This window comes from Physeter macrocephalus, chromosome 11 (genome assembly GCF_002837175.3).
Source record: "Physeter macrocephalus isolate SW-GA chromosome 11, ASM283717v5, whole genome shotgun sequence".
Lineage (NCBI taxonomy): Eukaryota > Metazoa > Chordata > Mammalia > Artiodactyla > Physeteridae > Physeter > Physeter macrocephalus.
The window spans coordinates 69353689-69376800 of NC_041224.1; the positions used below are offsets into that span (position 1 = coordinate 69353689).

A 23112-nucleotide genomic window follows, 5' to 3' on the forward strand; every position below is an offset into this window, starting at 1 on the left:
GCGCAGGCTCAGCGGCCATGGCCCACGGGCCCAGCCGCTCCGTGGTATGTGGGATCTTCCCGGACCGGGGCACGAACCCGCGTCCCCTGCATCGGCAGGCGGACTCTCAACCACTGCGCCACCAGGGAAGCCCTGGGAGAGTGAGTTTTAATGATTACCACCACCAAACACCTGATAAGGACTTTTAGAGCCCCCAGCTTTTCACCCAGAGAGGGGTGAATAACCGATTGATATAGGAGAACCATCTGGCACTTTCTGGAGGTACCAGCTCTATCTTAAAAGACTGTTAGAAATCAACATGCTTCCCAAACACTCCTGTAAATTCACTGAAAGGTTAGGCAGATTTCTGGTCCAGCCTCTCATGTTCCTCCTAATCTCTGATGGGCGGTGCCTGGGAATCTGCCCCTCCCAAACCCCAGTTCATAAAACTTCATATTAAGTCAGTCATTCCTGTGTCCTACTTTTAAGTTAAAAACCATCAAGCCAGAACATTGCATTGTTGCATGGTGTGTGGAAACCATCGCAGACAGAGGTGGCGTGGGGCTCTCCACCAGTCTGCTGGCTGTTGCTGCAGGAGTTTTTATTTATCCTGAGCTCATAAAACCCTGGTGCTCTCTTATTGTGCAATGGCAGAGCTGATAGGCAGCCATAGGAATGTAGCCCTGTGGTCACTCGGAGGCCGCGTGCTCCCCTTCCCTCTGAAACAGAAAGCGTTTTGACAGGCTTCCACACTTCCTGCAGGGAAGAGCAGGCCCAGAGAGTGGCCTTGTCCTTGCCCTTGCCTTGGTGAAATCTGTCATCTAGGCCAGGGCCCTCACAAGCCCAGTTATCTTTATTGTCCTCTTTTCTAGAACGAGCATTTGCTTGTCTTTGTTCTGTTTGTAGTCTTCTAGTCCCTTGCCCTTAGTTTGTAATCTCCATTAAATTGTTAGAGATGGGTTTAAGGAGTGGCTGATCTCTCAAGGTGTTTGCTTTTTAAAAGAAGATGCTTGAATATGAGAGATGGCAAAACTCCTCAGACTGCTACCTCCCAGAATGGGTGAGAAGCGGGGCACCTTCCCGAGGAGAGGCTGCCCCCCACTGCCAACTGTCCAGGGAAAGTGATGGCGGGGGAGATCTAGGTTCTTGCTCAGCCTTTGAAAAGGATTTAGATTAGAATTCATGTAATTATTTTGCAAAATAAGTTATATGAAAATGCTGACTTCAGGATAGCCATTTAAAAAGACAGATAAGAACTTACCGTGTTCGTTAGAGGAATGGAGGTCTGTACAATTGCACTCCATTTTCCGAGGAGCCAGGAGATCCAGTGTTATTTCCCTTTTCAGCATCTGTCACTGGGCTGAAACAGAAGATTTCAAAACTTTCCCAAGGAAAAATTCCTTTTTTTTTCATTGGTACTGGGCCAGATCCCTTGAGATTGTTTCCAGGCCTGTGGTTTTGAAATGTTCAGAAGAATATTTGGAACCTTAAGTTATTTATCAGATATGGGGTTGTAGTCTGTTTTTTTTTTCTTTTTTTTTTGTGGTATGCGGGCCTTCCTCTGCTGTGGCCTCTCCCGTTGCGGAGCACAGGCTCCGGACGCGCAGGCTCAGCGGCCTTGGCTCACGGGCCCAGCCGCTCCGCGGCATGTGGGATCCTCCCAGACCGGGGCGCGAACCCGGTTCCCCTGCATCGGCAGGCGGACGCGCAACCACTGCGCCACCAGGGAAGCCCCTGTAGTCTGTTTTTTATCTGAGTTTTCTTTTGTATTATCAGGCTGTTTACAATGTTCTTGTGCTTTTTATTGCTTATGGAAGAATTACCTTGGAAATCCAGATATGCTTCTTTCTTTCTTTGTTTGGCCACGCCTCGGGGCTTGTGGTGTCTTAGTTCCCTAACCAGGAGTTGAACCCACGCTACAGCAGTGAAAGCACCAAGTCTTAACCACTGAACTGCCAGGGAATCCCCCAGATATCCTTCTTTAGATTCAAGAAACGAAAATTCCTTCATTATGAACAGGCATTGCATCCTTTTAAGGTATGACTGAGTCAAACTATGCATGCAGTTTAAATTGCTTTCTATGACGTGTGCGAACTTAGTCCCTCTGTATTCTCTTCTTGTGGCTCTCTCGTGACCGTTGGTTCTTCTGTTCTTCTGGTTTATAAACATGGTAGGCACTGACACTTTGGGGAGGAGCCCAGAGTTCACACCCTGAGTGGTTGACTGAAGTGCTCTGTCATCACCATATAGCATGATTGGTTCTGTAAGGGACGTCGGATGGCCTCGTAGATGGGGTGTTTGAACTGGGTCTTGAGGGGTGAGTAGGCGTTTGCAAATGGGTTTAATTAGTGCAGTAGGAGGAGGGGTCGTTGAAGCTGAACTGGCTTCTGTGTGCCTGTTGTGTGGGCAAAAGGCTATAGTCCTGTGGAGTGTGGGGCAGTGTAGGCCAGGTGACCATGCTAAATTGCCCAGCACTTAGAAGCCACCAGAGAGTTTTAAGCATGGGATAAATATGGCTTAGGTGGCTATGTGTAAGAAGGGAGTTTGGGGAGGGGCGACTGAGGACGGCAAGACCAGTTAGGACGCTCTTGCAGAGGCCTGAGGTTGATGAACCAGGACAGTGTCAGGAAGTGGGAATCTGAGAGACTGACAAAGGGATTCTTTGCACTTGCAGACCTGGTGATCCTAGTATGCTGGAGAACGGTTCCTCTCTTCTCCACGTTTGTTTATATGTGGTCTTATTGTTGCTCACTGCAGTCTATTTTTAAAGAAATGTCTTTAGAGAAGAATTGTGGTTCAGAGTATCTGGTGGGAGCACCTTATAGCCGATTGATGGTCATACTCTCTCCAACCCAGTGAAGCTCTGCTGAGCCCCCTTCGATGTCCTGAGGACCTTCTGTACTGTCAAAAAGACCAACCTCTGATGTGGGAGTTGTCCTTGCCCATGAAGCCAACGCACTTTAAATTGAACTTGGCTGTGGGTTGGGGCCATCAACATTTCAGTATCTGAGAAAGACCATAGAGGAACTTCTGATTCCTGCTGACATGCTGAGAGGATGGATATTGTCTTGGACGTGCTCTTCTCCATCTTCCCATTGATAGCAAGGAACACAGACCCAGGTTTGAATTTTGATGTGCCAACTGGCTGTGAGATCTTGGGTGATCATGATAATATGGATGGTTGATGCCTAATGAGTGTGCCAGGCACTGTTTTGAGCTTAACACGCATTAACTCATTTAATCCTCATAACAACATCACATGAAGTAGGTTCCTGTTATTCACATTTTGCCAATGAGAAGTCTGAGACACATTAAGTAACTTGCCTAATACAGCTAGCAAATGGCAGAGCTGGGATTTGAACTCAGTTAGGCTCCTGAGGCCAAGTAGGTAATACTTTGGGAAAGTAGATGATACTATCTTGTGAGATTGTTATGAGCTTTAAATGATAGCGTGTATAAAGTGTTTAGCACAATGTCTGGCACATAGTAATTGTTTACTTAATGGTATCTAATATTATTACTAATATGCACATATACATTATAAAATAGTCTATATAATTTTATTCCATTTTTGTAAAGAAAATTGCTACATGTATTTATGGATAGAAAAGTATCTGAAAGGATGTACTCCAAAGTGCTGATTGAAGTTATTACTGGGGATGTGGTTATGTTCATTTTATTTTCTTTGTTTTTCTGCATTTTTCAGATTTTCCACAGCAAACATGGGTTATTATTATTATTGAAATAAAAGTCTAAAATATGTTGTTGGGTTTTGTTTTTGTTTTTTGTTTATATTTTTAAAGCTGAATAGGAGCTCCCAGGCAAACAGGAGCTCCCTAAGTGCTGGCAGAGTGAGGTGCCTCTGCAAAGCTATGGAACTCCACACTATGTTTAGTGACTTAGAATTTGTTTGGTCTTTTTCTCAGTTTGTCTTTTAATTTTGTTTATGGTGGTTTTGGACACACATCCAGATATTTTTCTCTGCTGTCTTTCTTTTTGGGTTTAGACAGGCTTTTACATTCCAAGAGAATAGAAATGTTACAGCAGAGACTTTTATCCGTGTTGCTGGCGTAAATAATCAACGCAGTGAAAATCAATGCCTCCCTGCCCCTCCTCAGCCTGGATGGAGTCAGCTCCCTAGAGTTGCCCGTGCGAGAAGCAGCTCTGTGGCTTACAGTCTGAAGATCTGCCCTTCGAGCCTTCAATCTGGGGCAGTCCTGAAAGAGCGTTGGTTTTCCTTGTCCACAGCGTCAGGATGCACAGGACATTTGTTGTCACAAGGCATTCGTCGTGGCCGTTGATTGCACTTCAGTGTGAACTGTTCAGGAGATCTCTGCACAGACCTTCCATGTGAAGTGCTGCTATGCCGATGGTTGGATGTAAAGTCAGATCATCCCTTGTGTACCTTTAAAATTTGGCAGAAATCTACGCAACTGTTGTTACAAGATGCAGAAAGAGACAGAAACTTAATTTTAATTTACATAGGCATCTTCTACTAATTTAAATGGTTTTTATTTTACATTCAAATCTTGAATCAGTTTTGAATTTATTTTCTTTTATATTGTGACCTAGGTTTCACACCTAGGTCGTAATTCATAATACTTTTATTTCTTTCCAAATTTTTAGCCAGTTGTCCTAATGTCATTGTTAAATAATTAATAATTTTCTCACTGCTTTGATTTGAAATGCCACATAAGTATTTTATATCTATTTAGCCCTGTATTTTCATCCTCTGGTAGTAGAGTGCTGGTTTAATTATTGTGGCTTTATAATATGCTTACTTATTTGGTAGGACAAAGCCTCATGCCTCATTTACTTTTTCAGAATTCTCAAAGGTTAAACTTCAGATGAATTTTATAATTTCTTTGCCATGCTTTGAAGAACTTTTTAGAATTTTGGCTAGATTTTTTTGTTTCTTTAATGCATACAGATTTCTTAAATGTATACCTATGCATTTTGTGTTTTGTTTGTAATTGTGAACATGTTTCTTACTGTCTGTTGCTGGTATAAAGGAAACGTTTGCTCACTGGCAGGGTCTGAGAGCCGAAAATTGACTCACCCAGTTCTGTACCCCTAGTGTTGACTGCTGCGTTGGCCTAAGTCAGGCTCTTAATAAATATTTACCAAGTGAATGAACAAACATTTCTATGTCTATGGTGTTCCTCCTTTTTCTTCTTTTGGATTACTTTAGATAGATTCCCAGGAATGGAGTTTTTGGTTAAAGGAAATGAGCATTATAGCTTCTAAAATGTGCTGAGTCTTTTTAGATGGAGATTCTTTACCAAAGGGCTGGAGACCCAGGGAATAAGAGTGCTTGGGTCAGTTGGTGGTATAGTGAGAATGTAGTTAGGAGATGAGGCCTGACTCCCTGTGTGTGCTGCAAGATTGTGGCTCCAGCCCCCATCCCCAGTAATGCACTTGCCTGCAAGAGTGGGCACTTAATAAATGTGTGTTGAGATGAATTAACTTTACTGTGGGACTTTTCTGAGCACCAAGGAAAGAGCTGGTGTTGGAGAGAGGGAAGTCCCTGGGGCCCAAGAGAAGGGACAGGTGTCTGGGGCCCATCTCCCCAAGAGTGGACTTGTTTTGGGCTACTAGAGGTCTGGGTGCAAAGGCTTGTGGGAACAGCTGAAGTATCCATGGTTCTTCTCAGCCAGCTTTCAGGGACTGAATTCCACCTCAGGCTGGATGAGGCATGGCCTGGTTTCCATTCTCTGAACTGGTACCTCACGTCATGATGCCTAAATGCAGCAGATGTCTGTCATATCAGGACTGTGCCCACCCAGTCCTTGTCTGCCCCCAGCTCCCCAGGACATTCATGCAGCTGTGTAGGGGACAACCAGAATGGCTTTCCAAGATGTTTGGCATGGTCTCTCATGTTGGGATTTGGTGTCATATTTGAACTATAATTTTAGCAGTTTTGAGGCAGTAGCAGTAGCTGAACATAGGAAAGAATGAGTCAGATATATGAATGCTTAACTGCATTCTAGTCACTGTGCTATGCATCTTGGGCCATATTGAGGCCAGCAGGTTTTGCCTTTGTCTTGAAAGAACTTAGAGTAGTGAAGAGCACACACTGCCATGGGAAGCTGTCCTGGGCTACATGGTGCTGTGAGTTCCCTATTCTGAGGATGGAAAGAGCATGCAGGTCAGGGAAACCGTATTTGGGTTTTGAAGAATGAGTAGGAGTTGGAGAGAATGGTGTCATGGGAGACTCAGGATATGGTCCCGGTGAGACTTCAGACAGTAGATGCTGACACTGACCTGTTGGATGCCTGCCTGGCATCGGCTCTTACTGTCTGCTGAGCTGTGAAGCTTTGCCTCGTCTTTGCTCCTTCCAGCATGATTGGAATGTCTGTCTGGCTTTCCAGAATGTGGGACTAAAGCACTTAAAATGGTGATTTGGGGTACGGTTGGGAAGATATTGATTCTCTCCGGGTTATGCTGGTGGTGGTGATAAGCTTCAGCACTGACTGGCTCATTTGTCACCAGCTGGGCTGCAGCTCAGTGGAGCGAGCCCTGGTGATAGACTCCTTGAGGTGCTGTCTGTGAAGCCAGATCACTCGAGGGTCCTTGCCTTCCTTTGGGAGGGGGCAGTGAAGACACTGAAACTGTGAGCCATCAGCCAGACCAGCCAGACCCATTTTTTGGGGTCCCCCAATAATGTTGGCATCTCCATGGACATTAACAGAGCATGGGGTGGTTGGAGATATGGAGGTACCTAGTTAAAGAAGAACGTTATTTGAGTCATAAAGTCCCTTGGGAGGTGAATAATGTCGGCTGCCCCACACTCTTAAGAACCCCATGCCCTTGGTCATCCCCAAGGCCGTTTCCCACCCGCTGGCTTTCCCACCTAGCCAGCTCTCCCACCAACCTGGGCTCTCAAAATGGAATTTGTTTGCCATCATGATCTAGACCAGCACTGTTCAATAAAGACAGTGTGAATCAGTTATATACATTAAAAAAAATAATGAATTTATTTATTTATTTTTGGCTGCGTTGGGTCTTCGTTGCTGCGCGCGGACTTTCTCTAGTTGCGGTGAGCGGAGGCTACTCTTCATTGCGGTGCGCGGGCTTCTCATTGCAGTGGCTTCTTTTGTTGGAGAGCATGGGCTCTAGGGTGCACGGGCTTCAGTAGTTGTGGCACGTGGGCTCAGTAGTTGTGGCTCGCGGGCTTAGTTGCTCCACGGCATGTGGGATCTTCCCGGACCAGGGCTCAAACCTGTGTCCCCTGCACTGGCAGGCGGATTCTTAACCACTGCGCCACCAGGGAGGTCCCGCCAGTTATATACTTTTACGTTTTCAGATACCCACATTAAACAGGTGAAATTAATTTTAATAAATCTATTTTATTTAACCCAATGTGTCTATAATATTTCATCATGTGGTAGTAGCCGTATTTCATGTGCTCACGAGCCATGTGTGGCTAGCGGCTACTGTGTTTGGACGGGGCAGATCTAGACTAACTTTACCTGACTAACCAGGACTGGGGCAATGAAGAGTCTAGTTTGTGATTCTACATCTAATTAGGACTGAACAAGACCAAATCTCAGTTCAGTCTCTGTTTAAAAGATATCAAATGGGAAACACAGAGGCTTTGTGGATCGCTGCTGATTGTGCTGTTCTACTTTTAATCCTGCCCTGTCTCATGGGTCTCAGCTCCCTGAGGGAAGGGCCTCTGGGGGCTTTTCCGCCTCCTTGATCAGAGCACATGCCCTGGAGCCATGTGCCCCCAACAGTCTTTCACAGCTGCTTGGGGATTGAATTCCAGATGCTTTTAGTGGTTGCTAGATTTTTTTTTTTTTTTTAAAGGAAATGAACCCCAGTTAATCATTGTCTCGAGGTAGTTTTGCCTGCCTTATTGACCAGATTTCTGTGACATGAATAATATGTCAGACATTGAGAGCATGTGATCTAAAAGTTTTTTTGCCTGAGGAATTTAGTGAGAGATGATTAAGAAGTTACTAACTGTTCCTCAGTCAGAATTTAATACTCAGATTTAAAGGGAAAAGGCTTTCTTGTAACAAGCAGCTTTCTCATGGTGTTTGCATTTCAGGAAACAGCTAGAGAGGTTAGTGATGGATCTGACACAGTATGGTCTTCTCCCTGGGATGGGGAGGGGGGCCAGGCAGGGGAGCTGGTGGGAGGACCAGAACACACGCACACATGTGCACACACATGCACCCACTGTCAAAACACACACTTTCCCCTAAGCTGGGGGTCGGGAGACTAGGGGCTCAGTATGGACTCTGTGAAAGGAGGGAGGAGGAGGGATTAGGTGGGCTTTGGGTTCTGATTTGGCTGTCTCCCAGCCCCTTACTCTTCCAGCCACTCTCTCCCCTCTTCTGGGAATGCTGGGGTCTCTTGTCCTGCCTCGGAGCCAGGCTGAGCCCCTAGTGTCCACCCTGCAACCAAACTGCCACTCGGACGCCAGCTGTGCTTTAGGGCTCCTGGGCCTGAGCGAATCTCCTCTTCTACCTGGTCCCTGCTTCTCCCCCCCAACCCCCACCCCCACCCCCACTTTCCAAGAGCAGTGACTGTCTAATCTCATCATTGCCCTGCCAGACCTCCAGGAAGGCACTCGAGTCCCTTTGGGCGTGGTCCTGCTTATCCCAGCTCCACCCCCCTGCCAGCATCCCCTTGCCTGTGCGCTCTTGCCTCTGGGCCTTTGCGCTCTTGCCTCTGGGCCTTTGCATATACTCTGGTCTCTGCCTGGAGCTTCTTTTTTGTCTTGTCCTTCTGGCCACCACCTGCTTCCCCTTTAAGACCAAGCTCCTGCATCATTTTATGATTACTTGTTCATTCGTTTCTTCAATTATTTATTCAACCAATATGTATCAGGCACTGAGCAGGATGTTAGAAAAATGGAGACATCTCAGAGTTTATGTTTATTGGAGAAGAGAGACATTAAGCCAATATACTGTGAACGTTTTGAATCCACAGGTAGCAGTTTTCCTAAACTTTCAGTACCTGACCCTTGCCCCGTCTCCTCTGCACCCTCCAGTCACACCAGCCCTACTTCACCCACTCTGACCTCTGTCATAGCACTTAACAATTAACACACTCTTGAAACTACTGATTTATTTTTCCTATCTTTCTCACAAGCCCTGATTCCAGGTTCCTGATAGATAAATATTAATAGTAAATGTTGGTTGAATGTATGGATGAAATTATGGCTTGGCTGATAATTGGAGGGATTTTCTGTAAGATACCCAGAGATCATGTAGTGAATGGTTTTCCTTACCAGGGCTGTGCCTGCAAGTGTCACTAAAAAGGCTCCAGGTTGTAGCAAGAGCACTTTGCTTGTAGACAGTAGAGGTTTGGTCTCTGGCTTGTCACTTGCTGTCGGGCCTACAAAGCAGTTTTCCAGATGGCCTCTGATCCTAGGGTAGAATTTATAGGTGCTGAAACCACCGTGTCTGCTGTCTATACACCTTACTGGATGCCACTGGTTCCCATAATCATGCCAAGGCATCCTTCTCCTTGGGACTCCTTTTTGGGGGCAGCCTGGAGACCTGTGACCCACACCTGCCATCTAGTTTGTTTGTTTATAGCTAGGTTTGTTGTTTGGGGTTCCCTCTGTATCGGTTGATTTTTTTTTTTTTTTTTTTAGTGTTTATAGTGAAATTCACTCTTTGTGGTATATAGTTCTTTGAGTTTGGACAGATGTGTAGGATCATGTTATCTACCCCCACAGTCATGGTGCAGAATAGGTTGATTTTACCCAAAAATCCGCTTGTGCTGCCCCTTTGTAGTCAGCCACTCCCTTCACCCAAGCCCTGGAAACCACAGATTTGTCTTCTGTCCCTATAATTTTGCCTTTTTAAGAATGTCACATAAATGGAATTGTACAGTATGTAGCCTTTTGGGACTGGTTTCGTTCACATATGCATGTAATATTCATCCACGTTGTATGAATCAATCGTTTGCTCCTTTTTATTGCTGAATAGTATTTCATGGTACGGATGTGCCACAGTTTATCTGTTCACCAGATGAAGGACATTTGGCTTGTTTTCACTTTTTGGCGATTATGAATAAAGCCTCTGAACATTTGCATGCAGGTTTTTGTGTGAATGTATATTTTTATTCCTCTTCATTGAATACCTAGGAGTGGGGTTGCTGGGTCACTTGGTAAGTGTATGTTTATAAGGAACTGCCAAACTGTTTTCCAAAGAGCTGCACCATTTTACATTCCCACCAGCAATGAATGAAAGTTCCAGTTGCTCTTTATCCTTTCCAGCCTTTGGTGTTATCAATTTTAAAAAATTTTAGCCATTGTAATAGATGTCCTCTCTAGTTTTTAATCTGCAGTTTTCTTTGCTCACTCTCCCAGTTGCTGGCAGGATCTAAATACCATTATTTGATTTGATTTGTCAGGGGTGTTATCCATACGCATGTGAGATTTGACTTCTTAAGAGAATTTTAGGTGCTCAGAGTGAAAGGGCACTGGGGATATCAAGCCTTCCTAAAACCTTTTGAGGAAAATGTTATATTGTATCATTCTGTAATTTTAGAATTTAAAAAGATTTCTTATTATTAGGGTTAAATTCTTTATGTAAAAATGCTATTTTCTTGACCAATTGTAGTGAACAAAAGTTACTAATCTTGAAATTGAAATTTCTTTGACCTGTTCTTCTTATCTCTCCCTTTCATGTGGCAAGGTGTCCAGTCTGTCCTCACAAAACGTAATTATTTTTTTAAGCTCTCTATGTTATTGGTGGCCATAACACTTTTTCTCCTTCCTTCTTTTTAGGCCCCTAATCGTCAGCTCATGACTTACTGGTTACAAGAGCTTCAGCAGAAGAGATGGGAATATTGCAACAGTCTCGACATGGTAAAGTGGGACAGCAGGACCTCCCCGACTCCAGGGGATTTTTCTAAGGGTCTTGTGGCCAGAGATAACACAGGTAGGTCAGAAAGGAAGGGCACCTGTGTCAGTGCTTTGTGGATCGCCGTTTGACGTAGCAAGTCAGCTTAGCAGAGGAATTGAGAATGAAAATAATGGTGATGATCCCTTATAAATGGGCTGCATCCTTTAGTTATTGAGGGCTTCTGTTTCCATGTACAGAATTGTATTCAAGCCCAATAACAACCTCAGGAGTAAGGCAAGGCTGGTGCTAAGCATCCTAAAGAGATGGTATGGCTGAGGGCAGTGGGTAGTGAGTTGTGGTGCTGAAGTCCAGTCTGACTCCAGGGCCGGCCTGCTCTCTACCCTGTCTGAAGGTGAAGCGCCCACACCCGCAACCCTGTGCACAGATATGTGTGCACGCTGGGATGATGTTCTCAAAGCACTCACTGTGATTCAGTGATGCTTCTTGGGAAGATTTTAGCTATCAGACACTAATTCCATTTTATCCTGGATCTGTGGTATTTCCATAGCTCATGCTAATCCCTGGGTGATTGCAGTGTGGAGATGATGTGGTTTTATATTTGAATATCAAAAATTAGAACCCTGTGATCTTCTCATGACTGTCTGGTGGTGCTGAGCCTTGTTAACTGAAAGAACAGGACTATGGTTATACACAGACCATCCCCCGACCCGGCGCCTGCAGGGACTGCTGAGGCAGGGCTGTATTTGTGGTCCCTCTCTTCACACAGGGAGAAGAGCAGGCCTAGAAAAACCTGACCCCTGGGCCTTGAAGTAAGGCATGAAAAGGCCAGGCCATCACACCAGCATTTCTTAAGGATTGAAGGAGTGCATATTAGAATTTAGCCAGCATGGGCTAGTTCTCATGCCTGTAAAGAGGTGTGGTCCAAGCTTTGTAACACCTGCGGGGACGTTTGCTCAGGAGAACACAGGCTACAGTCAAGCTCCCTGTAAATGAACGGTGGCATTGGCACGTGTGCAGCCAACTTGTTTTGGAAACAAATGCCTTCTTGGACTTCTTAAATTATTTTTTTCCTCCAAATCGCTGTTTTTCTGCCAGCCTTGTTTTTACCAATCAGCAGGTTAACCCTCTGGTCAGTGAGAAATTCCTATGTGTACTTCATTCCTCTTCCTATGCTGTGCTATGAGAGTTCTCAGGTCATTTTCATGGATGTCTTAACACGAATGATAGCAGGAGCTGAGAGGATGCCAAAACCCCCTCTCTGTTTAGTTTGTACTTCCGCTCATTGATGACTGCGTTATTAAAAAAAAACTATTATAGTGCTTTTGATCGAAAGAAGCTCTATAACTCTGTATCAGTCACTTGGAACGACTGGAAACCCTGCAGGGAAACCAGCAGTATTCATGGTGGTAGCTAGTGCCTTTGGCACAGATGATACTCACTTTGCCTCTGTTCCTTCTTTCTGAGGACACCAAGCACTTCTCTCTAAGGGAGACTCAGGCATTAGACCGAGAGGAGGACCAAAGGAATGAAGCCCTGTGGTCTCTTTATAGCACGCATCCTTCCTTCTTTTAAGCCAAAGTGCTGAGGCTAGGGAGCCGGCAAAAACGCCTGCAGCCCGCATTTGGTTCTCTGCATTTGGTTTTGGGACTCTAGCATGGGAATTTGGAGTTGGCACCCTCTGGTGTTTACTCATTCATTCAGCAAGTAGATGCCTGTGATGGGCTTGGATCTCCCCCCTCACAGAGTTTCTAGTCAAGCAGAGTGAAGAAAAAGTGAGATCACATGAGAGGGAAGGTACAGGGTACCAAGGGCCATGAATGGGTTGAGCACAGCTTTGGGGTGGGTGGGTACACTCTCTGAGATCTGAGGATGACCAGGAGTCAGGCCAGGTAAGAGGAGCGCAGTGCCCTCCAGGAGCTGGAAGGAGGGTGTGGCCAGAGGGGGAAGGCAGTGAGCTGAGCCTGGAGGCACACCCAGGGCCAGAGTGGGAAGGGCCTGGACCTCTGGGCTTGGGGTTTTGGACTGTCCTAAGAGCAGTGGAATGCCCTTGAAGATTTTATGTGTGGAACCGACTGTAATTTTGAACTTCTGCCGATTTTTATATAGCTTCTAAGAACAAATAATGAAACTTTGGACAACCAGGCAAATTGCAAGACTATAATTATTCAGGAAGTCAGAAAGTCTGAAGGGGGAAGACAAGAAGAAAAGGCTAGATTTTAGTCACCCTCCTTTTTTACCATCATTTTAGATAAAAATTAGTTAAAAGATAAAATGAGTTAAGGTATGTGGTGGTGCTCTGTCATGTTTCTGAAGCCATGCTTGTAGTTATCTGCTCAGCTTATCCTAAATCATGCTAACTCTAGCTAGGATTGAAGAGAAATGTTTTCATTACTCTGATTTACATTAAAAAATAAAACTTTTCCTACTGTCCTCTCCTTGTTACCCAGTTTTTGGTAACATTTTCATTTGTTGTCTAATGGGTGTCACCCATCAGTACCCTTCTAGCACCGAAATTCAACATGGGGAAAGATATAGGGAATTAACGTTTGACAAGCAGTTGTATCTTGGAAGGCAGCTCTGTCTGGTGGAAGGATCCCTGTGGGCCTGGGTTTGAGTCTTGGCTCTGATATTTACTATTTATCAGACTCTGAGTGAGTCATTTTCTCTCTAGTAAAGGGTAGCAAACTGCAGCCTGTGGAAATGAAGTTTTATCAGAATAAAGCACCACTCATTTATTTGCATATTGTCTGTGGCTGCTTTTGCATACCAGTCGTGGAGTTGAATAGTTGTCACAGAGACTATTTGGCTCACCAGTCTAAAATATCTACTACTATCTGGGCCTTTAAGAAGAAGTTTGGGGCTTCCCTGGTGGCGCAGCGGTTGCGCGTCCGCCTGCCGATGCAGGGGAACCGGGTTCGCGCCCCGGTCCGGGAGGATCCCACATGCCGCGGAGCGGCTGGGCCCGTGAGCCATGGCCGCTGAGCCTGCGCGTCCGGAGCCTGTCCTTCGCAACGGGAGAGGCCACAGCAGAGGGAGGCCCGCATACCACAAAAAAAAAAAAAAAAAAAGAAGAAGTTTGCCGACCCTTGCTGTGATGTCTTGAGCGTACCTCTCTTTTTGAGCCTCAGTTTCTTTATCCATAAAATGGAGATAGTTCATTCAGTCTTTCACTCCAGGCATTCTTGTGTTCTAGGCATTGTGCCAATGCCTGGGATGTAAAGACAAATAAGTCATGGGTCATGTTCTCAAGGAGTGTGTGGTCTAGTGAGGGACCCAGACAGGTAAAGAGGCCTGCACAATGCAGTCTGGTAAGCACAGGGCCAGAGGTGAGCACAGGAAGCTTACCTGCATGTGGGTGTTGGAGGGTAGGGTGTTGGTGGTGTCTGAGAAGGCTTCCTGGACTAGGAGAGGGCTGAACTGAGTCCTGAAGAGCTGGCCTTCTGAAGCAGGCAAAGGAAAGGCCTGTAGACCCTAGAGACCAGGGCCTGACTTGAAGGTAGAGAGTGTGGACAGGAGTGACAAAGAGAAAGTTGGATGGATGATCAGGGACCAGACCTGGAAGGGCTTATGCATTTGAGATGATTAACCATGGCCTAGTGGGAGAGAATGGATTCCTTGGCAAGACAAGAGGAAGGGAGACCAGTTAGAAGGCTGGTTGAGCCTAGAAATCATAGTATCCTTGAGTAGGGTTGCAGCAGAGAAGATGGAAAAAAGTGGGCAGAGTTGGGAGATTGTATGGTGGGAGAACTGGTGGATTAAAAGGTGGGATTAGCTTTGAGGAAGAGGAAAGGTAGAGGGTGCCATCAGGTCCCAGGCCCAGGCAGTTGGCTGAATGGGATTGGAAGGAATACTAACAACAACCTTGTCCCCCACCCGTCCCCATCCCGCCGGTATTTCTGTTTTGAGGATCAGATGGGAAACTGCATTTTTAAGTGTAAAGTGTCAAGTGTATTATATATACACATGTATACATACATATATGATATTACTATTTTGAATCGGTTAGGATTGTGTTCAGCCGCAATTAACAGGAAACCTACTAGGGACTTACAAATAGAGGTTTATTTGTCTCATGATGGCAGTTCATAGCTGGCGAACCTCCTCCCCAGTGCCATTGAGGGACCCATTCTGTTCTCCAGCCTTAGAGTATTAGCTTCCCTCCTCATGCTAGCTGCCTTTGGGAGTGGCACCTATATCAAAAAGGAGAAAGCTTTCCTAGAAGCTCTTGCTTTATGCCTTATTAACTAGAACTGTGTCATGGAGACTCTGGAATGGAGTTTGAGGAGGCCAGTGTTTTAGCTGAGCATGTGGCCACCATCAAAACCAGGGTCTGTAAGGAAGAGCTAGAATGGGTATCAGATAGGCAGCTGGCAGTGTCACATAATTGCCTACGTTAAATTTGTTTTCAAGAGTTCATGTTTCTAGAGTAAGAATCTGTTCATCTGTGTGACTGAAATTTGCAGCTTTATATTAGTCAGTCAGGTATTAGGAAGTGAGATGACTGTTTTATCTGATCTGTCTGCCTTCCATCTGCAGCCTGGCCTCTGAAAGTAGGCCACGCCTCAGACACCGCTCTGCTTGTCTTCCGTGTTTGGATAGATAAAGACTTAGTTTCAACACAAAGGAATAATTTGCAAAGATAAAATCAAGAGTCTGCAGACCTTCTTCGCTGTTGGGAATGAGGCAGCCAGAACCCAAAGGAGGCTTGTAGCGAAAGCTAACAGCCTCATTACAAACTGTGTGTCCAGCACGTTCTGTTTACTTCATTTCCCATGTAAACTAATAGGCAAACAAGTCAGGGATAACAAGACTTTGTTTTTTTTAAGACTTGCTGAGAGTTCAGGAGTGCAAAAGCCCTCACCATCACAGGAGGAAAATGGTACAGTGAAGATGGTTTGAGGGATGGCCACACCTTTCCGTCTCTGAAGCAGCCTCGAGAGTAACTGCCGCCCTCTCGGCTTGTGTGGGAGCAGGGGGAGGGGAAGGGAAGTGGCTGCTTGTTCCAGTCCTCCCCCAGTTTGAGCCACGCTCTCTGTGCAAGTGCTGGAACTGGTGGGAGGGAAACCGTAGGGTGGGACGCAGACCCCACATTAGCAAAGCCACAGGAATTCCATGGAATCATTTCATGTCACAGTTCCCTAAAGTCATCAAAGAAGCTGTGCTTTTATGTTAGCCTGTTTGTAAAATACTACAGAATGCCATGTGTTGTTTTAAAGTGTAAGTCATGGTGATTATCAGCCTTGTAGCTGAGAGGCAGCCTGATCTAGTGCAGAAAGCTGATGGAATGAAGGGCACACACCGTTTCCCCCTCTGGGAGCAAGATGCTGTCTGATTCCTTCTGGATGGAAGGTTCTGTGATTCCTAATGTCAGGCTGTGAAAGGGAGGGAGACAATGAGCAGGGTCAGTTTCCAGCTGTGTCTCTGGGGGAGCCTGGGGGAGCCTCCTGAAGAAGGTCCGGAGGAGACGGCCCGTGGTGGGCTGGAGTGTGGTGCCTGTGGAGGCAGGCTGGGCCTGGCTCTGGGTGCGATGTGGCACAGTGAACGGGGGGCGGGGTGGGGGCGGGGGGGGCGGGGTGCTGGGGTGCTGAGCCACTGCAGGAGTGCAGGGCGGTGGGAGAGGGGAAGAGGGGGAAGCCCTGGAGTCAGGTGTGCTCCCCACCCCTAATGCAGGGGGTCTCTTAGAGGTGAGGTGGCAGGAGAGGGGCAGTCAGGAGGGATGATGGGCGTGGTTCCTTAGAGAACGACAGGGGCCTGCTGCCTCCTGCCTCCTGCCTGATTTCCTCAGCCTCCAGAAGGCCCTCCCTGCTGCACCACGGCAGTCGTTTATTCATTCCTTCAACCATTCTACCAGCATTTATTGAGTCCCTTCTCTGTGGCTGCTGTTGGGTACGCAGCTGTTAGCAAATCAGGCTGGGGTCCAGTTCTCACAAGATTTACGTCCTTGGTGAGCCATGGGAGAGAGCAGACAGATGCGTAATTAACCAGACACGTGGACTGGTCCACTGGGGACGCTCAGACCCGGTGGCTTGCTGCCTCTTCCTTTTGGGATTAGATGCACACTGTGCCCTTACTTGGAAGATAACTGTACTGCTCCTGACCATGCCTTCACAATCTGGGTTAAACTCACTTTGACAAAGGGAAAAAAAGTTTTTTCCGGTTAACCCTGCTCTGAGTGTCCTCCACCAGCTCCCAGTGGGGACTTACTTGCAGGCTCTCTTTTGCGGTATCTTTGACACACATGGCAATGGCCTTTTCCCAGTGCTTTTCCCTCCTTTCTTGGAGGATGCTGCATCTTGGGCACTCTGTTCTGCCCTCTGCGAGGTTGCTCGTGGTGGAGCTAGGAGCCGGAGAGGAGGGAAGACTCACGGAGGTGTCCAGATGTGAGCAGGAGCCTCCCTCTGTGGGTCCCACAGGGCCCCTGGTGTTAGAATGCGTTCCGTGGGAAGGACTCCTGGAGATCTAGGAATGGCCACGCCAGAATGATAGAGGCTTTGCTGGAATCAGAACCCAGGAAATCTGTAGTCTAAAAGTCGCTCAGGGGTGTCATTTAGGCATTGGGAAATGTTCAGAAATAACACAGAAGGTCTGAACACCAAAACTCTTCAAGCACAGACTTTCTCTCCCCACTGCAGCTGCAAGATAAAGCACATGTTCGTGAATCCAATCCATCCTGTTAAGTATTTCAAGGAAATACTGCCCTGTCCTAGTTTGTGTCCTTCTTGAGGCGGTTCCCTGAATGCTAATGTTAGGACATGTATTGAGGGGAAGCCAGCAGCTCCGCTTTTAATTAAGGAAATCTCACGTGGTCTTTTAACAACCAAAACCCAGACAAAACAATCTAGCTAAAACTGGGAAATGGCTTCTTTTTCACGTCAAGTGATGACTTTTAGAAACGGTTTGTTTTGCCAACATCCTCCCTGGCCTCCGGTCCCTTTTCTGCACCCCACCCCCAGGCCCTGAGTTCCTCAGGAACCATTTCCAGTGTGGGCCCAGGGCTGCTGCCAGGCCTGGGCGTCCTGGTAATAGGTGCTTGGCTATGCGAGAGCGCTTGTCAGTCTCACCCGCAGAGGGGCCGCTCCTCACCTTGCTGCCAGCCCACACATGAAGAAGGGGCTGGACTCTGCTGGAAACAGAAACAGGTGCAGTGCACTGTGTTTATTTCCTGGTTTGGTTTAGAGTTGTAATGCTTTGCCTGTGAGGGGTCTGCGAAAGACCAGCCTCCGGGAAGCCTGGTGTCCGCTTTACCTTTGTCTGAAATAGAGGCGGTGCACCCGTGTGCCCGATGACCGACCCACACTCACAGATGTCGGGTGCCTGCCTCTACCCGGTAGAGTCACTGTACCCGCCATGAGGCTGTTGTCACTGCAGGAGCAGGTGACTGCCTTCTAGCCCCAGCTCAGGGCTTCTGTGTCCTGACAAATAAAGTAGGTAGAGGAAACTGGACCCGGTTAGTGGTGTTTGAACTTGTTTTTTGTTTGTTTATTGGAACTCTTTTTTTTCCAAATGAAATCTCAAGAGGAACTCCAGGATATAAAAGAATGAAAAGAGGAACCACTGTGGTTGAAGCTGAGAGTGGGACCCCTTCCTTCTCTCCCTCTGAAAATCCCCAAGGCATCTCCTGGACCCTAAGGCTCAGAGGAGAGTCTGGATACCAGGGACTCGATGCATTCGTTGGAGCTTAACATTTTATTATTTTACATCTTTCTCCTAGATGTGTTCTCCTTTAGGGCAAGAACTCTCTCATTTTTTGTTGTACCCTGAGCACCTACTGCTTCATACACAGTGGTGACTTGAACCAAGAATCAGGAACCAGTGGTGGTTTGTAACTTCTGGCCTTCTTGACTTAATCTTCTAATCCATTGCCAAGCCTATAGTTCTTCTGTCTCCCAACACACCCTCTTGCTTTTTCTACTTAGAACGCTACTGTGAGCCAGGTGTTGACTCTCCCGGGCAGGCACCAGTTCCCCTCATGGATACACAGCAGTCATTTCGTGTCACAGCCAGCATACTTTTCCCAGTGTGTTCCCGGAGCCCTTGCCATGCTGACCGTGGTCAAGTTAGTGACCTGCCAACAAGGTGTGAGCCCGTCATAAGGTGTTCCCGTTTGGAACATCAATTTTCAAGGGCCCCTGAGTCCAGGATTCCCTGTGCTCTGCCTTCTCTACGAGTGCTCGATGACCTTCACAGTGACCTGTTCTAAGTGAACTCAGGTTGTGTGCTCATCTGATTAGAAAGTAATTTTTTTCTTGGTTATCAGTGTTCAGTGTTCCATTTTGATTCTGTTTCCACTGAAGGAGTGATGGTTGATATTGCCAATGTAGGGATGCTTTTATTCAAGGGGAGTATAGATCAAATTGATTATTGTAAAACGATGGTAAACTCTGTTTACAAACATATATATTCTCAGAGAGATTATATCGTTTGGAAGAATACAAAGTATTTATTGTTGGATACATTTTATCAAAACTTTAGGAAAGTAAGTTTTTATTATGGGTCTTATGGGAAACTTTAAGCATATACAGAGAGAGAATAACATAATATCACCTACATGTTTATTAGGTAGTTTCAACAATTAGTATTTCATGACCCATCTTGTTTCATTGATATATTTACCCACTTAATTTTGTTATTTGGAAGCAAATAACATGTTATTTGAGGCAAATATTATTTATTTGTTAAATAACAAAATGTTGTTATCTTTTTTGAATTTTATTTTATTTATTTTTTTATACAGCAGGTTCTTATTATCCATTTTATACATATTAGTGTATATATGTCAATCCCAGTCTAAAAACATGGAACGCTTCATGAATTTGCGTGTCATCCTTGCGCAGGGGCCATGCTAATCTTCTCTGTATCGTTCTAGTTTTAGTATATGTGCTGCTGAAGCGAGCACCAAAATGTTGTTATCTTGAAGCAAATTCTGGGCATCATATTATTGCAACCTTAAATAATTAAAACATTTACATTTTTTTATTTTAAGATTTTTTTGATGTGGACCATTTTTAAAGTCTTTATTGAATTTGTTGCAGGATTGCTTCTGTTTTTTTTATGTTTTTTGGTTTTTTGGCCACGAGGCGTGTGGGATCTTAGCTCCCCGACCAGGGATCTAATCCACACACCCCCTGCATTGGAAGGCAAAGTCTTAACCACTGGACCCCCAGGGAAGTCCCTCAACCACTTACATTTTAAAGATACATTCTGAAATTTGATCATGCTTTAGCATCAGTGCATTTGCCTGTGAATTTACTGAACTGCTATCCTTCATATGCAAACTTATTTTTTCAGTGTCACTATTTGCGATCAGGAAGTATATATATATATTCTATTCCCCTCACTTTCTTACAGAAAAGAGCATTAGTGTAATCTGGTCTGCACTTTGCTTTTTTCACCTAACAGTTTATCCTGGAAATTGTTCCTTATCAGTATAGGTGAGTGGACCATGATCACAGCTTTATACCAGGTTTACTGATCTACAAGACAGAGGAGGAGAGGCCTAGCTTCTTCTTTCCCTGGGCCGATGCTGTTAACTTGGTGGTTTGAAGCATGTACCACCTTCCTTTGAGGACCATGGGGTCTACTTTAGATGAAAATGGTTGCAGAACACGCTAGCCACCTACAGATTGTGTTTTCATGTAGTACACATCAAAAATATATATAATATATGCTATATAGATTTTTATATAGTATATCAAGACAGCGTACTATGTAGGATATCAAGTTCCCTGTGGAAACTTTGAGTAACTGACACTTGTTTGCCTTTCTTTCAGATTTAATTAACCCGCACCCAAATGCTTCTGCAGAAAAAGCCAGAAATGTCCTAGCTGTGGAAACTGCCCCTGGAGAGCTGGTGGGAGAGCAAGCTGCAAATCAGCCCGCCCCAGGGCATCCAAATCCCATTAACTTCTCTTTGAAACAGTGGGGCACTGAGCTCAAGTGAGTCTTTGGAAAGCAGCATGTGAAACTGAAAATGGCTTATTTCTGATAATGTATGTTATAATTTCATATATGAAATTATAAAACCACCTGACATTTGTGAAGGCATTTATCACAAGGTACTTTTGCATATTTCGTTATTTTTTTAGCTTGTATGGAATGCCTATTACATGCCTGTTGCTGTGAAACACTTTCACACTCATGGTTTAATTGCTTGACTCTGTGAGGTGTCATATGGTTGACATTTTACAGAGAGAGCAGTTGGCTCAGGAAGAGTCCTTGTCTAAGGTCACAAGTCTCCCAGGCTGCAGAGTTGAATGAGCATCACCACAGTCAATTTGAGAACATTTTCATTACCCCAAAAAGAAACCCCAGTACCCGTTAGCAGTCCCTTCCCCTTTCCCCCAAACCTCTTCCTATCCAGCCCTTGGTAACCACTAATCTACTTTTTGTGTCAATGGATTTGCCTGTTTGGATATTTCATATAAATGACATCATACAGTATTTGGTCCTCTGTGTCTTGCTTCTTTCACCGAGCATAATGTTTTTAAGGTTCATCCATGTTGTAGTACATATTAGTACTTCATTTCTTTTTTTATTGTTATAAATTTATTTTATTTATTTTTAGCTGCGTTGGGTCTTCGTTGCTGCGGGCGGGCTTCCTCTAGTTGTGGCGAGCGGGGGCTACTCTTCATTGCAGTGCGCGGACTTTTCATTGCGTTGGCTTCTCTTGCTGTGGAGCATGGGCTCTAGGCACACGGGCTTCAGTAGTTGTGGCTCGTGGGCTCCAGAGCACAGGCTCAGTAGTTGTGGTGCATGGGCTCAGTTGCTCCATGGCATGTGGGATCTTCCTAGACCAGGGTATCCTCCCAGACCGGGGCGCGAACCCGGTTCCCCTGCATCGGCAGGCGGACGCGCAACCGCTGCGCCACCAGGGAAGCCCCCCATTTCTTTTCATTGAGCAATAAGATTCCATTATGTGGGTATACCACATTTTGTTTATCTATTCTTCAGTTAAGGGAAATTTGAGTTCTTTCCACTTTTTGGCTACTATGCTATAAATATCTGTGTGCAGGTTTTATGTGGACATAATTTTTCAACTTCTTTGAGTAAATTCCAAGGAACACGTTTGCTGGATCATATGGTAAGAGTATGTTTAGTTTTGTAAGAAACTGCCACTCTTCTGAAATGTACCACTTTGCCTTCATTTCTACCAGAGATGAATGAGAGTTCCTGTTGCTCCACATCCTTGCCAGCATTTCGTGTTGTCAGATTTTTGCCATACAATGACATATGATGTGATGCATTTTTCATGTGCTTATTTGCCACCTCTGTATCTTCTTTGGTGGAGTAGACGTCTGTTAAGGTCTTTGGCCATTTTTTAATTGGGTTGTTTTCTTATTATTGAGTTTTAAGAGTTCTTTGTATATTTTGGGTAGCAGTCCTTTATCAGATGTGTTTTTTGTAAATGTATTTTCACGGTCTGTGGCTGTCGTTTAATTCTCTTATATTGCCTTTCACAGAGCAGAAGTTTTTAATTTTAATCAAGTCGAGCGTATCAGTTATTTCTTTCAAGATTGTGTCTTTGGTATTGTATCTAATACCTTCACCATACCCAAGGTTGTGTAGGTTTTCTTCTGTGCTAACTTGTAGGAGTTCTATAATTTTGAGTTTTACATTTATGTGTGTGATCCATTTTGAGTGAATTTTTGTGACGTGTGTAAGGTTTGTGTCTAGATTCTTTATTTTGCATGTTGATGTCTAGTTGTTCCAGCACCGTTTGTTGAAGAGGTTATCTTTGCTCCATTGTATTGTCTTTGCTTTTTTGTCAAAGATCAGTTGACTGTATTTATATAATTCTATTTCTTGATTCTCTGTTATGTTCCATTAAGGTATTTGTCTGTTCTTTTGCCAGTACCACACTGGCTTGATTAGCATAGCTTTATAGTAAGCCTCAGAGTAGAGTAGTGTCAGTCTTCCAACTTTATTCTTCTTCAGTATTGTGTTGGATATTCTGGGTCTTTCCCCTCTCCATGTAAACTTTAGAATCAGTTTGTCAATAACCACAAAATAACTTGCTAGGATTTTGATTGGGGTTGCATTGAATCTATAGATAAAATTGGGACAAACTGACAATGTTGAGTCTTTCTATTCATGAGTATGGAATATCTCTCCATTTATTCTGTTCTTCTTTGATTTCATTCATCAGAGTTTTGTGGTTTTCCTCATACAGATCATATGTGTATATATATATATATGTATACTTAGATTTATACTTAAGTACTTTGCTTTCTTTTTTTTTTTTTTTTTTTTTTTTTTTTTTGCGGTACGCGGGCCTCTCACTGTTGTGGCCTCTCCCGTTGTG

General features: G+C 45.0%; 1 protein-coding gene and 1 non-coding gene across 6 annotated transcripts in view; one reads left to right on the top strand and one right to left on the bottom strand.

The window, feature by feature from the left end:
* TBC1D2B (TBC1 domain family member 2B) overlaps positions 1 to 23112 on the top strand; it is a 90106-nt gene that overhangs the window by 10224 nt on the left and 56770 nt on the right. For 2 of the 5 annotated variants that reach the window (XM_055088161.1, XM_007103470.4), the window contains exons 2-3: positions 10733 to 10886; positions 20582 to 20747. In XM_055088161.1, coding sequence (XP_054944136.1) covers positions 10733 to 10886; positions 20582 to 20747 — 320 coding nt within the window. Of the gene's footprint in view, positions 1 to 1855; positions 2017 to 10732; positions 10887 to 20581; positions 20748 to 23112 lie in introns of those variants that run through there. The other 3 variants (XM_007103473.3, XM_007103472.3, XM_007103471.3) reach the window with 3 other exon arrangements.
* Positions 19601 to 19707, bottom strand: LOC112066278 (U6 spliceosomal RNA). Its single transcript, XR_002892524.1, has one exon. It is a non-coding gene; the product is annotated as a U6 spliceosomal RNA (small nuclear RNA).